Source organism: Euprymna scolopes, chromosome 29, assembly GCF_053919585.1.
Source record: "Euprymna scolopes isolate OS-2025 chromosome 29, ASM5391958v1, whole genome shotgun sequence".
In the NCBI taxonomy this organism is placed as follows: domain Eukaryota; kingdom Metazoa; phylum Mollusca; class Cephalopoda; order Sepiida; family Sepiolidae; genus Euprymna; species Euprymna scolopes.
In genome coordinates, this window is record NC_136510.1 from 12,634,193 (window position 1) to 12,652,632 (window position 18,440).

General features: G+C 34.4%; 1 protein-coding gene across 5 annotated transcripts in view; it reads left to right on the plus strand.

Annotated features, from left to right (window-relative positions):
* Positions 1–18,440, plus strand: part of LOC145252481 (bifunctional 3'-phosphoadenosine 5'-phosphosulfate synthase-like) — a 357,476-nt gene that overhangs the window by 229,486 nt on the left and 109,550 nt on the right. The window contains exon 1 of one of the 5 annotated variants that reach the window (XM_080111912.1): positions 16,374–16,636. The exons of the other annotated variants lie outside the window; for them this stretch is intronic. Coding sequence (XP_079968038.1) covers positions 16,622–16,636 — 15 coding nt within the window. The 5' untranslated portion in view covers positions 16,374–16,621. Of the gene's footprint in view, positions 1–16,373; positions 16,637–18,440 lie in introns of those variants that run through there. 5 annotated transcript variants of the gene reach the window in all.

Consider the following 18,440-nt stretch of genomic DNA (forward strand, 5'->3'; position numbering starts at 1 on the left):
AAAATAATAAATGGCCACTTTTCGAATATTTTTTTTCATCAGAAGTTTTCAGACTTTCGATTAAAGTTGGCAAAAAAGATTTCGAACGATTTGCTGTTCTATTTCTCGAAGAAAATGTCGACTTTGAATAACATTCTTGTTTTCCTAAAATAAACATTAAAGAATTAAAGTATTCGAGAATTGAATTAATTAAAAAATAGACAAATCCTCTGATATTAAAACTTTCGAAAACATGAAATAACGAAAAAACAAAACTTGTTCCTTCTACCCTTCCCCCACCTCTCCCCCTGTTTTCTCCGACACAAAAGAATGGCAGTCAGATGTGATATCAGTAGAGATTTTTATTTGGTTCCCACTGCTGCAAAATTTGGCACAAGGCCGGAAGGCGTGTGTGGGAGACAAGTTCCCTAAGAGGTGGGGGAGGGCAGTCTTGGTCGGGTACTAAAGTAGCCACGAATGAACAGCCGGTATTTATTAGGAGGGCGATTCAGACGACCGGTATAAACCAACAGTACTTGTTAAAATACAGTCGACAGATCGATTTTTTTTTTCAAATGTTTTAAGCAGAAACAATATTACGTACTTAATTATCATGCCGATAATAGTAATATATGCAAAATTTACTCAAGTAGAAAGTTATTTTTGTTAAAAGTAAATTTTACGGAAAATTGGGTAAAATTGCATTTTTCTCAGACGTTATAAAGTAGACAGTAGGAGTCTAAACGCAGGGGACATAACTCGAAAACGAATATTTTAGATTAGTCATGGCTGTGATATTTGTTGAAAGCAATACTTTTTTTTTTTTTTTTTTTTACTAAAAATCACAATAGCAGTTTTTATATTCAATAAATTTTCGTAATGTTTGCATATATTACTATTTTCGACATGACCATTAAGTACGTAATATTTTATTTTGCTTTAAACGCTATATTTACAAAATCGATCCGTCAACTATATCTTAATAAACACCAAACCAACCCGCATTTCTGACGGAGAAGGTAATGCCAAGGAGGGTGCACCTAGGACTGGCTAAGCCGTACCCCGCACAAGAAAATTGACCAGGAAAAAAAACAAATGTGAAAGAATTGGTACAATTAGAATAGAAAAAATAGGAACTGGCCTTTAAAAAATAATAAAATTAAAATTTAAAAAAATTACACTCGCACATATTTATTAATTTTTACACATTTAAAACGTTTGAGGTCCTCTTGGCCTTCGGGCCAAGATCGATATGTATTATCTGTTCTTCAGACGCTTCACTTCAATTTCTTATTCCCTCTCAGTGGAGGAGAAATCCTTCACGACAGAAACAATTTTATTTTTGTTCCTTTTCTCCACGTTAAACAATCCTTGTGTCTAACTCTATCGCATGGGGAGGCATTGTAAATGAGGACCCCATGGTGTGAATGCGATATTGTGGTGAAAGGTGCCGACTAAGAGTAATCTCGAAGTTTCGGAGATGATTAGCAAAACGCTCGCCAAAAAAGTGGTAGTAGGAAGGCAGGCTCGAACCCGTACTACAGGAGGACAAGAATGGGGGGGAAAAAAAACGTGACGTCTTTGGTGTTACGACCACCACCAAACCTGAAGTGATGTAAGTTTAAATTAAGGCTAGACAATCGAAAAGAGGGGATGACTTTCAAAAATATCGGTGAAAAAAGCGATCCCTTCCCTGTAGAAAAGTGCCCAGTTGAGGATGAAGAAATAAATGTTTTTGGCCAATTTTTCAATATTTGTCATCTGAAGGGTCGAGCTTCAAAACAATACTGATCTTGTGAAAATCCATCGCCTCTGTCGAAGGTTTTAGGCGGACATGCAAACATACATACATACATTTATATATTGGTAGCTCAAATTTTCCACCCAAACCGATTAAAAAGCTTGCCCTATCTCTGAATACCCTTTATGTAAAATTTCCAATGTTTAAACCAGAAATTGTGTAAGTAATGAAACATTATAAGTCTTCAGACGTACCTCTCCACAGTACTGTATATCGATACTCTATTGCTGACTGGGATAGCTTCCGTACGTTTATATCTGATCTACCTCTGCATTCCATTTTTAAAAAGGATGTGTCCTCTATAGTATCAGACCTGACCGAATGGTTAATTGTAGGCATAGACCAATTCATACCATCTAAAAAAATTCCGACAAAAACCTAACAGCCAGCCATGGTTCTCCCCAGAATATGCTGCTGCCATCGCACATAGAAATCACTTTTTCCATAGCTACCAACGTAATACATGTTTTCAGGACTGCCAGCAACCACTATAAAAGAGTAATAAAAAATGCAAGAGAGCTTTATGCTCAGTCCGTTAAATTCAAAAGTAGCTGAGCAGCGGCTTGGTTCCCACCAGTTTTGACAAATAGCAAACAGGATCCTGAACAGAAGCGTGCGTTCTATCCCAACCATCATCAATGAACCTGAGGTCATCTTGTCAGCATCAGACAAGGCCAAACTATTTACCAAGAACTTTGCAGCTAATTCTACCCTATGCAACCAAGGCCATCAACTCCCCGTATTTCCTCCTATAACAGACAATACGCTATGCAACATTTCCTCCTATAACAGACAATACGCTATGCAATATACAAATATCTGTGCGTGAGGTCGCCAAGTTAATCAAGACCCTTGATTCCAGTAAAGCAACTGGCCCTGACGGCATTCCAATTATAGTGTTGAAAAAGCTTCAACCAGAACTTTCCCCCATACTTACGAAACTGTTTAAGCGTTGTCTTAAGGAGAAGTGCTTTTCAACACCCTGGAAAACCTCATCAGTATGCCTTGTATTTAAGAATTCAGGTAAAAAGTCATCTCCCTCTCAGTACAGACCAATAAGTCTCCTGTGTGTCATGAATAAGTTGCTGGAATCCATATTAAATAGTAGTCAACCACCTCAGCAGAAATAACCTTCTTAGTGACACGCAATATGGTTTCCATTCTGCTAGATCTACAGCAGATGTGTTAACGGTTATATCTCCTGGGATTAGTAAATCTCTTGACAAAGGCTTCCTTTCTAGGGCAATTGCTCTTGACATATCAAAGGCCTTTGATAAGGTATGGCATAAAGGCCTACTACACAAGATTTCCAGCTACGGTATAACTGGAAATGTTTTCTCAATTATTAAATCATTTCTCTCTGCTAGGCTCATAAGAGTAGTGGTTGATGGGCAGAAATCAGAGGCCCAGAGTATTAATGCTGAAGTCCCTCAGGGGTTCATCCTGAGCCCAACTCTCTTCCTGATATACATCAATGATCTCACAAAACACATACTTAAATCATTCGTTGGCTTCTATGCTGATGACACGACCATCTATGGCTGTAAATGACAAAGTTCTCTCTAATTCTCTCTCCTCTGATCTTGAGCACATGGTACAGTGGGGGAAGAGGTGGCTGGTTACTTTTAATGCATCTAAAACCAAGCTCTTATCTTTACATCATCAATGCTCTGATCTCCATCTGGCATCAATTGAAATGGAAGGCTCTCGCCAATTGAAATTTAAAATGGCGCCCAGATTTCTCTTTGACACAGTAAGTTTGGCAAAAGGAGTTAAAAATAAAACAAATATGCAAAATACTGTTAAAAACCCACCGAATATGTCGGCCTATGTTACGGTAACATAATAAGCGAGTTTTTTTAACCGTATTTTGTCTAGTTTTTTATTTATAACTCCTTTTCCCAAACTTACCGTGTCAAAGAGAGATTCGGGCGCCATTTAAAATTTTCCAATACATCAGTAAACATTGTATGTTTTTCGAGCTGAATAAACATATTACATTGAATAAAAACACTAAAAACATCCAGTTAGGTAGAAAAGTAACTTCTCTTGCCTTTGATAACATTTATTTGTTATATATTTGTTTTTTTGACAACTTTTTTCGAATCTGTGTACAGTAATACAAATCCACCTATTCTGAGAAAACAGTGGGCGATCTATATCTGGATTAGGGTTGGAAGGGTCCGTACTAACACACCCAAATAGGCATTTTAATTTGGTTCAATCGTTTCTTTTCTTTGGGTTTTACTTAGCTCTTCCCCATTCCCCTATCACTTTTTTTTTTACAATATGGAACTTTTTATAATACCAAATTCAATTCAATGAACTTTTTTCTGTTTTTGCATTTGTATTAAGTATAAAAAAAATTATACACACACGCACGCATATATACAATTTTCATGAAAAAATGCTTGAGGGAATTTATTAAGTAGGTTCAACTCCATGATGTGAATGCGGTATTATGGTAACAAAAGTAATGATTCAGGGTTGTTGGCGTTAAGTAGTGATCATATGAGGAGATAACTCATGCATTTTGTTTTATCTTTTCTACACCTTTTCATCATCACTTTCCCTTTTTCTCTCCACCCTTTCCCTCTTTCTCTCCACCCTTTCCCTCTTTCTCTCCACCCTTTCCCTCTTTCTCTCCACCCTTTCCCTCTTTCTCTCCACCCTTTCCCTCTTTCTCTCCACCCTTTCCCTCTTTCTCTCCACCCTCTTTCTCTCTCCACCCTCTTTCTCTCTCCACCCTCTTTCTCTCTCCACCCTCTTTCTCTCTCCACCCTCTTTCTCTCTCCTCCCTCTTTCTCTCTCCTCCCTCTTTCTCTCTCCTCCCTCTTTCTCTCTCCTCCCTCTTTCTCTCTCCTCCCTCTTTCTCTCTCCACCCTCTTTCTCTCTCCACCCTCTTTCTCTCTCCACCCTCTTTCTCTCTCCACCCTCTTTCTCTCTCCACCCTCTTTCTCTCTCCACCCTCTTTCTCTCTCCTCCCTCTTTCTCTCTCCTCCCTCTTTCTCTCTCCACCCTCTTTCTCTCTCCACCCTCTTTCTCTCTCCACCCTTTCCCTCTTTCTCTCCACCCTTATTTTCAAATCAAACTTATTCTTAACCCATGTTCTGCTGAAGCAAGTGTTTTCTCTTCCTACACAATGTTTTCATAATCTAAAACCATTCATTGTCGTAATTGTTATCGGCAACAGCAACAAAAACGTCTCGTGTGGAAAAAAAAAAAAAAAGACAGTGGCCTTTTTTCTTTTTTTTTTTTTTGTCATAAAAAATAGCTCTTACTTTTTGATAAAATATAACACACCGTAATTAATTGAACATTGTTTCTATTCGTGTAACAATTAAATCTTTCCAATTAACAATTAGCTTTGCCCTCCCCCTCCCCATATTCTTCCTGCTTATTTTCTAAACCAATAAAAGAAATGCCATTGCCCTCCCCCTCCTCACATACTGATAACAGTAATTAATAAGATTTGAATAGAAGTGCTCAAACGAGGTATGTGGTCATGTGATATTGTTGATTTCAGGTAGACTTTTAGTAGACTTTACATCTCTCTCACTCACACACACACACACACACACACACACACACACACACACATATTTCAATATGGCGTAATGGAAAAATAAAAAGGTATTTGCAGCTTCTCTGAAAATTTTTGGATTTTCACCATGTCAAATCACATTTCAATTCTTTTGCTATTTCTTCTGATGAGTTAAGGGCATAATAGATTCACTGATTGATATAATAATTGATTGATTTTGTGCTACAAAACAGATACTGTCAAGACTTGTAAAAGTCAACTGAATTAAAGGAATAAATTATAAGATGGTCAACATCATGAATTTTGGAATATAACTTTTTGTCATTTATTCTCTATATTGCTCTGTAATTATATTGAGCTTAAATAAGTATTGATATATATATATATATATATATATATATATATATATATAAGAAAATATATTTCTACAGAAATATATAGGCATAACTACTACTCTCTTCTTCCCTGAAGCTCTATTTGTATATGGCATGATCACGTTGACACCAGTTCTCGTAAGATCACCAAAACTTAAGCAACGTTGAGCTTTGTCAGTGGCAACTAGGTGACCATTATATGTAGGTGCTGTATGTAGGAGAACGTCAACGCTTCCCTGCAAGAGCTGCAAAGACCTAATGTTGTCATCTCCCCTAACATGCGACTAGGGATTGCGTGTGAATTTGCTACTACCATGGAACTTTCTCCCTTGGAGGAAACTGGTTCAACCTGCCTAGGGTGAATACCGCTTTGGTATGGTAAAGCTCTATTGACAAGTAATAAATACTATTAAAAAAAATCTGCCAAACAATAAACACTGAACAATATTTGATATTTTATTGTTTTTATAGTGGCGCACGTGTTAGTCTCGTCTCCGTTCGCCATTTTGAATATGTTGAAACTTAAAGGAATGGTTGAATTTATTTATACATTTATTTCTCGCAGAAAAAAAATCTAAATGGAGCATGAATAAAACATGATACATAAAAGAGCTAAAAAAAAAAAATTATTAACTTAAACATGAGTGGATGCTAAGGCTACCGAAAAAGACATGTATTGCTAGGGTAAACAATTTATAGAGATGCATATGTATTGTGGAAGTGAATGCAGCTTATTTTGATGAGGAATATGTGAACAATAACTGTGCTCGGTAGATGGTGCAAAGATGGTTAGCTGTTCAGCAGTTTTGTCTAACCGTGACCAAAATCAGATTTAACAAATGTCGAGTGTGAAAGTTATATTACGATGGAGAACGAAACAGAACTAGTCTTTCTTTAAGACCAATGCTAGAAAGTGGAAAAGCCTCGTTTTTAATCTTTCACAAAAAGCAAGGGTTTTCTTTTTTTCTTTTTTTTTTCTCTTCCAAATAAGAGTGCATTCTTTTAGTATAATTTAAGGAAAATAAGTGAACTTATACAGAAAAAGTAATAAATTTTTTGTTCTAAGGCAGACTTATATGATCAATTGACTAGTATGTTATTCCCCTTGCTTATTTAGATTTTTTTTTTTTTTGTCATAAGTCTATTTATAAGAATAATGTCGTTCTGCAAGAACAATAATATTGAAGCAATTTTCAATTTTTAAGCAAACAATATTATCATGCCGATAACATTGTAACAAATAAATAGTGCTTTTTTTTTTTTTTTTTTTTTTTTTTTTTTTTTTGGAAGTTTGGCAAGGGGGGGAGTGCATAAATTGGAGTTCAGTTGATAATGATAGAATTAAATACGATGAATTAATATTTAAAGACATAAAGAACATGAAGCATAGCAATTTTTTCAAAAATTACTGGATTCTGCATGGAGTAACATAAAAAGGGTTGATATGCCGTAAAATGAAACAAAGCAAACACCATAAATAAATATTTGAAGATATAAAGAATTTTTAGCATAAAAAAACTTCCACAATTCTCAGATTCAGCATGAAACAACTTTAAAAGGGTTGATATGCCGTAAAACAATGACCAAACCAAACCTGTTAATTCACTAAATAGATGTGCAGCTCAGGCATAAACTTATCTTACATGGATCAATACTGTCACAAAAAAGTTTTCCATAACAAACAAACAAACTGTAGAAACAACGTTGTAATTAGACACTTTAACAAAGTCACTTTTGTGATCTGAAAATAATTTAATCCATAACTTTTTAAAATTTTTTTTTAAGTGTTTGACATGTTAATATGACTAGATTCAACTCTAGATCAAGTGATTTTCAGATCACGAAAGTGACTTTGTTAAAGTGTGTGTGTGTGTGTGTGTATATATATATATATATATATATATATATATATATACACACACACAAGCAGAGAGAGAGAGAGAAACACCACACGAGAGTGACTACAGCCGAGGTCATCGCCCCCCCCCCCGACAAGCCCAATAAAAGATAAACAAAAATTAAACATGCCAATGAATAATAGACACTTTCACGCCTCCACCCCTTGGAAACACTTCAAATTAACTACGAAAATGCCATTTTTACATCTCCAACACATTTGAAAATAATTTCTGACGAGGACGCTTCACAGAACGTCTGAAACGCGTAAAAACGATTTCAATGATTTAAAAACATTATTACAATGATCCAAACATAATTCTCAATGAAAAACCAAGACACGGAATAATAAAATAATGTTAAAAAATACACATTGTTGGTGACTACCCCCTTATTTAAATATACATCTTTTTTTAGATGGAATTTCTTAACCCATTTTATATATATATATATATATATATATATGTTTGTTCCTTACGTGCGATATAAAAAAAAAAAATTTTTTATATTGTTTGACGTGTTAATATGGCTATATTCAGTGCTCCCTATTTTGGGTTGAGTATATTGAGAAGTGATGTACAAATTACTAATTAGCATATTAAGCAATGCTCTTTGTGTAAACAAATTGAGCTTAGGTATTTGGACAATGTCAAAACATTGTTAATTCACTGCTCGCATAGCAGCAGCTGAATAGCGCAATGGTTAGAAGCTCCGACTATCGTTTGGGCAGTCAGGTTTCGATCCTGGCTTGAGGTAGTTACTTGTCTAGCTGCACTAATGAGCTGTGAAATATATATATATATATATATATATATATATATATATATATATATAATCTCAAGTGTTAACCCAAGAAAAGTTAACATATGTGGCTCATATAGAGATCAAGAATGAAAGCCCAACTTTATGAAGCACTGACTGTTCTCTGGAGCATTGTCTTGGTAAACCTCTCCCCTTTTTACATGGCCGGACCATTTTAGTTTGTGCCTCCTGATTGTGGTGAGATTTTCATAAGGCTTGCCTTATTTCATTTTTTTACTTCCTCATTGGTTATGTGGTCTTTGTAAGAGATGCCAAGCAGTCTTCTGAAGCATCTTATTTCTGAGACCTGAATCCTCTTTAATTCTGCTGTAAGGGTCCATGTTTCACAAGCATACAGGAAAACTGAGTGGACAACGGAACGCATGAGTCTTCTCTTTGAGCTGAGCTTGATTGTCTTGTCCTTCCAAATGATGCTCAATTTAGCCAGTGTTGCAGCTCACATTGCAATTCTAGCTAATACTTCAAGTTTGGACCCTCACCTGAAACTATTGCTCCAAGGTATTCGAAATTTTTCACGGTTTCAAGCTTTTCTCCGTTGGCAATGATGTCGGTTTGGATTCCATCATCATTCGCTACTTGCTAAATAATTTACATTTCTAACACTGCTTAATTTATTTTGCTGACAAATATATTTGCTGTTAGATGTTCTTGGGTCTGCACCAACCCGGGAAAGTACAGTGTAAAACACATTTGCATTCAAGGAGGCATTCATTAGAAAATGTCCAACAATCAGCCTATTTTTAAGTTTTGGATTGTAGATCGACTGAGCTTCAATCTATGGCCCCCCCCCCTCACCAAACTTTCACATTTTATCCTTGAGTGGCCTTTCGCCCTTGATAAGTGATGACGCCTATGTAAAAAAAAAAAAAAGATCAGATATCATTAAGTATACGCATTCATGCTTAATAGATTTCGTTCAAATGAATGTTGGGTTAAAAGTGGTAGCAGATAGGCAGGCTCGAACCCATACCATGAAGGAGGAAAATAATGTGGAAAAAAAAAAAAAAAGTGATGTCTTTGCTGTTGCGCCCATCACCAAACTGGAAGTGACATATGTTTAAATTAAGGCTAGTCAATTGAAAAGAGGGGAGGACTATCGATGATAATATTTGCAAAGAAAGCGACCTCTCCCCCCCCTGTAGAAAAGTACCCAGTTTAGGGTGAAGGAATTAATATTTTTAGCCAATTTTTCGATATTTGTCACCTGAAAGGGGGCGAGCTTCAAAACAATACTGATCTTGTGAAAATCTGTCGCCTCTTTTGAAAGTTTTAGGCAGACATACATACATACATACATACATACATACATTTTAAACAGACAGGTCAGATTTATATTTCGATATTACAAAAGACGTTTCAAAAGTAATGCCTCCTATTTTTATTCCGCCTGAATGGTTTAGAGAGGATTGCAAATGATTTATGATAACTGAACTTATATATTCATGACCTGAAAATTTCAACTCTATTGACGGTGTAAGACTCTAAATTAAACCTACACCTGTCATGGACATGCGTCAGAAGCAGAGGCACGACATTGAATTCTTCGATGCAAAAAAAAAAAAAAAAAAAATTGAACCAATCAACATTCACCAACGTCTGTTGAGCGTTTACAAAGCCGATGCAGTTGATGCTGGCACAGTTAGGAGATGGGTTCATCGATTTCAGAGTGGCGATAGGGATGTGAGTGACAAAGCGCTGTCCAGACCTTTACAACCAAATCTTCAAAAAAAGGCTAACAAAAGTTAATTGAGAATAATAGTGCTTATGTAAAAAAAAAAAAAAAAAAAAAAAAAAATCTAGAAAACAAAAGGTTACTTGCTGTAATGATACCAATCCTGTTTTCGTAGCTCTTCAACATTTGCTTTTGAGTTAAAAAATAGGAAGCTTTATTTTTGGACTTGTAAAAATAAACTAATAATCAAAAGAAAAACAAAGTGATTATATGTGTATATTAGCAGGATACAGTCAACTTTAAAATTTAGTGGGATGTGTCTTCTCGTCTCTACAGCCCCGTTCTTACATAAGTGACGTTGCTAGTCTTTATTCTCTTATTTCCATGTGGTAGCATGCTTTCGTTACATTAGCTAAGACTTGCTAGAAATCTTCAGTAATTCATAGTTGTGTTCTGATTATCGCCCGCACTGAGGATTGAATTTTCAACCTTCAGATGAGTGTCACTTAAAACTGAATTTTACGCACTACTCTTTATCCTTTATGCCATGGATCAAAGTGGCGTACCGATTCCTAATTTCAAGAAGATACACCTGTTTATGTCGAAGGTTACCTCGACTGAAACGTGAGAATAACAACCAGGATGAGAACAGTAGTCCAAAGAATATACAAAAAATACATATTATCAATCCTCATCTAAAAAATTCGGAAACATAATAAATGGACTATACAGATGAGGAAAATAATCCTGACAGTTATAGAAAACCAAAGTTCTCAGAAATCAAGGGTCACCTTTTCTTGGGTTAACACTTAATCTCTATATGAGATGCACAGGTATTTGAATATTCAATTAAAGTTATTCATCGTTATTTTCATGGCAAGTGCTCGCCTGAGCTCCAATCTATGGTTCCTTCCTCGCCAAACTTTCATGAGAAACCCTTGTCTAGCTGAAAGCACTATCAATAATTTCTCCCACTCTTTATCTGTATATAAACCTAAACATAGGTTCTATGAACAAATCTTCTTTCTTAGAACTGCACACCTGTGGAACTGTCTTCCGTTTGCCTGCTTTCCAGCTGACTACAATATGGTTGTCTTCAAGTCCAATCTAAACAAGTTCTTGATGAGCCGTTCTCCTTAAGTAATCCAATTTACCAAATATCACTACTAATGATTACTATATTGTGCCATATTGTGTACACTCTTTAGCCCTTATGCTTGAGTGGCCTCTGGACCTTGATAAGTGGTAACTCCTATGTGAAAAAGAAAGTGATCTAAAAAAAATCACTCCATAAAGATGAAAAAAAAAATATTATATAAAAAAAAAACTCATGTATTTCTTTAAGAGAATAAAAAAAAAAATCGAAATTGGTCGAGTGGAATTTTTTTTATTGGCAAAAACTGATAAGTGAAATGGAATTATTTTTCAACTACAGTGGCCCATATTGACTAACTTTTGTTAACAGCCAGCAATAGAAAGGGAGATTAATTCTGGCCCTTACAGGCCACCGTAGTTCTTAACTTGAATAAAAGGAGACATTTGTCTTCCTTTATTCCCCTTCTGACACATCTGATGTCACGTTATTTTTTAATCCTTGCTTAAAAAGGTATTTTATTTAAAAAGGACATCATGGGATATAAAATGTAAATATGGATAAATTCTTAACAATGAAGAATGGAAGAACCCATTGATTAGTATTTTTTTATATGGGTAAGTGATTTTTTGGAATTTATATATTATATTCGAAGTAAGTTAAAATTCATTGATTTTCTTGAAATCTTTTTTAAAGAAAACCGATTTAAAAAAAAAAAAGGCAAGCATTGCATATTTTGCTATTAAACCTGTTATTATTTTAAAATTTGTCTTTGCTCCTTTTCTTGAAAAAAAAATTAGGGTTTGAATTACATTTTTCAAATAGTTATAAACTTCGAAAGATAGTAAGTCTGAATATTTAAGTTTTCAAGTATTTTAATGGCGATTTTCTGACACTGCTAATGTAGTGGTGATCTTTTTATAATATATTTGTGGTAAACACACTTTTTCAAATTGCCATGTTGATATTGTGCATGTTTGGCTGTTCTTGGCAAAGTTGGATTTCTTTTTTTTTTTTTACTTTTTACTTTTTTCTTTTTTTTTTACTTTTTTCTTTTCTTTTTTACTTTTTTCTTTTCTTTTTTTTTTTTTTTTTTTTTTTTTCTGATAAAATTTATTCAACCTAAGTATGTTAACATTTTGCTACAAAAAAAACAACAAAAAACTTTCAATCATGAAAGAAGTCATCGTTAATTTACACCCGCACCCGAAGCTCCTTGAACTGATAACAAATTAGGTCACAAAAGTTAGTTAAGTTCAACATAAAGAAAATAAGATGCTTATTTATACCCACGTCTTGAGCGGTGTTGGTACCCGAATGTGTCTATGTAATTCCCATCTTTATGTAACTTCTACCGCTTTATACCTTCTACAAAGAAAAATTTTCTGATTTTTTTTTTTTTTTTTTTTTTTTTTTTTTTTTTTTTGAGGATGGGGAGGGGGGGAATGCTACTTATTAGGTAAATCTCTCTCTAATATGTACTAGACTACCCGTGACCCGTTGGGTCAGTATGTGATGTTAACTATGGAATTAATGTATGTGCATGACACTTGTGACGTAAAGAAAATCGTTTTTTGTGATATAACAGAAACATTTCTATGAAAATATATTGAAATGAAAAAAGAATATAGATTTCTATAAGTCGTTCTGTTTATAATTGTTTATTTTTGAAAAAAAAAAAAAAAAAAGCTTACGGCCATTGAATTATAATTGGTTTGCTATATTTATAGGTAAATGTGCACTGAACAGATACCATAATATTTAAATTCAAATTTTTATATATCTTAATTTAAACGTGAAAAAAAAAAAACAATTGGGACGCTGAAAACGTACACAGTAAAACAATATTTTATTGTTGCATTGATTATTTATTTGTAATGCAAATTAAAAAAAAAACATTTTCGGGGTTATTTATGTTGGTAGTGTAGAAGAAAATGTATGTTTTTTTTAAGAAAGGTGTTTTAAAAGATGGAGAATAAATTTTTAAAAAAATGAAGGCGGTGATTAAATCGCCATTGTAAAATGCTCTTATGGTTGTCAACGGGTTAAAGTAAATTTATTTGTAAGAAAATTGTGTTAAAATGACTTAAGCGTAATACGGAAATGAACGATCTAAAAAAAAAAAAAAAAAAAAAAATGCAGAAAGTAACAATTGTTTATTTGGGTAATTTAAACACAAAAAAAACAAAAAAAAACAATTGGTACGCTCTGAAAACGTACATAGTAAAACAATACGCTTTATTGTCGCGTTGATTTTTTTTTTTTTATGTACGCATGCGCAACCAGAAGTCGTAAACCAGATGCTGAGTTACAACACCCGTTACAAGGTCATTTGAATTTTATAATTATATAGATTAATTAATATATTAATATATTTTTATTTTCAAAAGTTTAGATAAGATATTGGTACCGTCGGTTTCAAACCTGATAAGGAACTGTTTTAATTTCCAATATCAAGCTCTCTTTAACCGAGCTATCTCATCTGCTGGAATTCTTTTTGCAAAAATGTAATTAAGTGTGTATGATGTGTGTGTGTGTGTATATATATATATATATATATATATATATATATGATAGAATGACTCTCCCGTCGATTTCAATGTATGAGATGAGGTTCCGCCACAATAAAATTGTTCGTAAATTCACACAGATGATTTGTTTATAGTGGTGAAGGCTTTGTGTAGAACCAACCACTCTTTTTGGTATTGCTGCTAATCTTTGTCGGTGCAATGACACCAAAAGACAGAGCAATACAGTAGATCGCAGATTTTTACATCAGAATTTCTCCTTTTCCTCTTAGATACATGTAACAAAGGCTGAGGGGTGCATCTCCTCCAGCGAATTAATGCGCCCCCAGATACCAACCTGGAAATTTCAATGACTGCACAGTATATACAGTGCCTAGCCTTCCCAAATGGTCACCCATCTGGTACTGGCCAGGCTCATTGTTGCTTAACTTCAGTAATCTGGCAAGAACCGGTGTGTGTGTAAAAATAAGTGATCTTGCTTGTTTGTGTAAGGAATAGTTTGTACCAAACTCCTCTGGGGTGGTAATACCTGTTAGAGCATCTGATGCTACCAGATCAGGTTGTCTGAAGATATTGCCTTTCTGACCAAAAATGTACCAAACCTTGATGTTATTGCTTCCCCCCCCTTTGCAAAACTCGATCATATCCTACAGTCAAGCAAAACAATTTTCTTCTACAAAACTATTAAACCAAACATCGTAAATAAATATTGGAAGATATAAACAACTTTAAGCAAAGGAAATTCATCCAAGCAACAATTTTTATTTTTTTTTTTTTTTTTGTCTGCTCGCCTAAGAAACATGTGCTCTGGTATTTTTGATGTAATATAACACTTTCTGTTGTCGTCTGCGTTTTTTATATTATCTCTTTTTAATGAAATGTTTTGTTTTTTTTAATTGCTGCTGTTAATTCATCCAGTTGTGAACGGTATTTTTTAAATAATTGTCTGAATATCGCCCACATTGAGTATTGAACCTTCCATCGCCAGAAGAATGTTAGTTATAACTAAGGCTAGAACAGCATATTCTTTTCATTGTTTTGACTAGTGTGTATCTGTTGATATCTTATATGCTTTTATATAGACTGGTGTGGTTCTCGGTTGATAGACTGTCAGATATATACTCGAGTCAAAATAATGAAAAGAATATGCTGTTGTCATAGCCCTAGCTATAACTGAATTTAAACTCTAGTCTGAATTTTGGGAGTCTTAAACATATTCTTGTCTTTAGATATACAATCTTCCTACTTAACAACACAGATCGTTAATTGTTATTCCAGATTTACACCATAAATCTCTTTCTGCCCATTTGAAGAGAGGACTTGAATGCCTAGTAGACACTATCCTCGAGTATCTAAGGTCTCTATGCACAGGAGTTTGTCAGGACGAACTAACATGAGGGTACTTTTCCTTATAATACCATTTCTGTTGGCCAGTGCTATGCGTTTTTTTTTTTTTTTTTTTTTTTTTTTTTTAATTGCTGCTGTTAATTCATCCAGTTGTGAATGGTATTTCTTTTAAAGAATTGTCTGGTTACTTAACATAAGCTCATGGTACCGAATTCCTTTCCAATCCTTCCAAATACAAAGCATAATTCATTTAAAGATCTGCTTTTAGGATCACTTATCTCGCTTAACCAAGCATCGTTGTTTGTTTTTTTTTTTTTTGTTTTTTTTTTTGTTTTTTGTTTTTTTAAGGATTCATTTCTCATCTTCATTTATCGGGTCTGTTTTTGCAGACATCGTTGATCATGGCTCACCGGTCCCCCCTCTGCATTCAGATCCGTTTTATCATGAGGTTCTTTGCAATATACTACGTCTAGTAGGTTGCATTACTTGCTATACGAGCAGGGCTCATACAGAGCGAGTAATCTTCGCCATTGTACCTCAATCAGTGTCACTTGCCGAACACCAACAGTTGACCAATTCTGGAAGAAACGATCAAGATGTTCGGCAGTTCATCACCTTCCTACTGTGATGTCACGTACCCTGATTGGGGTGAGTGTAAGTGGGTACTCGACCTTACCCAAGGGTCTCCCACTCCATAGCAAAGGGAAGTAGGCGCCTTATTGTTCTTGATGATGGAAGTGCTTTCACCCAGTCACCCATCTGGTACTGACCAGGCTCATCATTGCTTAACTTTGGTGATCTGGTGAGAAGAAAACCGGTGTATCAACGTGATATGATATATTTCTTATCACTTTTAACAATTTGCGTTTCGTTTTTATAAATCAAATCACACATGAAAATGCGATACAAAAGAATTCTTTTCACTGAAGCCAAGTTGCACCCAAACGATTTGTGTAACTAGGTTTTATTAAATTATCATAAATGGTGAATTTTGATATGTTAAGACAGTGGTTCTCAACCGGGGAGGTGGGTGATCAACCACCCACCCTCTTCTGGATAGAATTTCAATGTTAGGAGGACGGAGCACCTTTTCAGTTTTTTTTTTTTTTTTCTTCTAAACGTTTGGGATTGGGAGGAAGCAACATGTATTCTTTTTGTCAACGATTTCTTTGCACCATTTAATTAAAAAATAAAATGTCTTCCTGAAAATCAATTTTTATTTCCTTTTAAGAAGTAAAATGTCTCAAAGTCGAAATCTTTGTATAAGTGTCGGTGGGAATCTATTTTAATTAATGTTTGAGGATTCACAACATCTGGAAAAGGTAGCGAGGACCGTCAATGCAACATGTGTGGATGACAGAATTTGCTTGCACTGTTAAAAATGGATTGACTTTAGAATTTACGTCCAATCATTGATTGCTTACCACGACTATTTAATAGAACGACCTGAAGTCATGTTGAGCAGCCGACGTGTCAGCTTTTGAAAACACAATTCTTACAAATTTCACCCATTATCCAAGGAAGAAAAACCACCGTTTCTTTATTTTTATCTCTTTTGACTAACCATGGATCCAACTTTTGTAAGTAGAATTAAGCTATACCTCTACGCATCTAAAAAAAAAAAAATAAATAAAAATTCAAGAAAAAGGCTGTTTTGTTAGTACCCTACTAGCACCACAAGGACACCCTCTGTGCAGTTACTTTTCTGGTTCCAGCATAATAAAGACCTTTTTTTTCTTCCCCACCCACCCCAAGTAAATTTAATAATTTTGAATTTTTCTAGTCCTATCAAAGTAAGGAAGCTTCAGTTAGTTTTCAGGTCTTGGTAAAACTAGAACCATTTTATTTCTCCTGTCATGGAAAATCCAATTATTTTTCCAATTTTTAGTAAAATGAAAACCATTTTATTACTTTTCTGGTTCCAAATAATTCACTTATTTGTTTTTTCTGTCCCAGCAAATCCATTTTTTCCCCTCTGGTTCTGATAAAATCAGGATGTTCAAGTTTTCTCAGTTCTGGAAAAAGAAGGAACTTGTCAGTTATTTTTCCAATCTCATTACATCCAGTGAATTTTCCTATCCTGACAAAATAAAAACATTGAAATCAATTCTCCCTTTTTGGTAAAATGAAAGTCGTTCAATTATTTTTCTGGTGTCGGTAAAATGAAGATTCTTCAGTTATTTTTACGTATTCAGAAATTCATTTTTTTTTTTTTTTTTTTTTTTTTAACAATCTTGGCAAAATGAGTAATATGCAGTTATTTATTTACTTTTTTTCCGGTTTTTACGCATTAAAAACTACCTTGTTATGCTGGTCAGTCTATAAAACCATTTCGTTGTTTTTGTTGCATAGCATTCACCCTGGGCGAGTTTAACTGACTTCCTCCAAAAGAATAAATGTCACGGGGATATTAAATTCACTGGTGATCCCCAGTCACCTGTAGAAACCATTTCTTGCCTTTTTATAAATGAAAGAATGATTTTCTTTTCATTATTCGGATTCTTTGGACTACTGTTCCGTAAGTGTTGAGTGAACCGTAGTTCAAAGAATCCGAATAATACGAATAACCAATCGTAATCCCAAAAATTTAGGAACGTAAAGAGTTTGAGAAATGTGAGCACTTTTGCATTACTCTCGTGGAACAACTTTTTTTAATTTTGAAAATTTCAGAAGGGGGGGGGGCAATTCGATTTTAGAACGGGGGGGGGGTCAGATAATTCAGCAATACAATAACACAAAATCATTAATTATCTGAACATTTATTACTAGCAGGGAGTGGGGGGGGTAGGTTGACTCTAGCAGTCGTAAAATATGCTTAAGTATATTTTAATTCATGCAGATTTCGTATTTATCAACAGAGCTAATTCTGTATTGAATATTACATTGTACCTGGTAAATAGTAATGATTTCAAAAGAAAATGACTTGGGTGCCATCAGCTGGAATGAAAAAGAAATAAAAACATTTAGTGCTCCGGCAGCCTTACCTACCGATTCCGCTAACTTGACAGACAAATAAGAAAGTTTAAAATTAAACCACATTTAGCTTGGATTAGATTTACGCATGCGCAGACTAATATTTTGGCAAGTTGAAATAAACATGTCCGTACGTGTTATTCTTCCATACAAACAAGGATTGTACTGGTTATAAACCATCCTTTGTGTATGATTTCCTATTTCAGTTATATGTGACCAGTAGTTTAAGAGTTTATAGCTTAAATATTTACACACAGACATATAGTATACACATCTACTGTTTCAGTTACATAGAAAAATAAAATTAAGAAAATTATAACACAAAATACAAGTTTTCTTTTGTTTTTTGTTTTTTTTAACACAATTTAAGATTCTAAAATAAATACTTGACTTTTCTAGTTTAAGAAAACT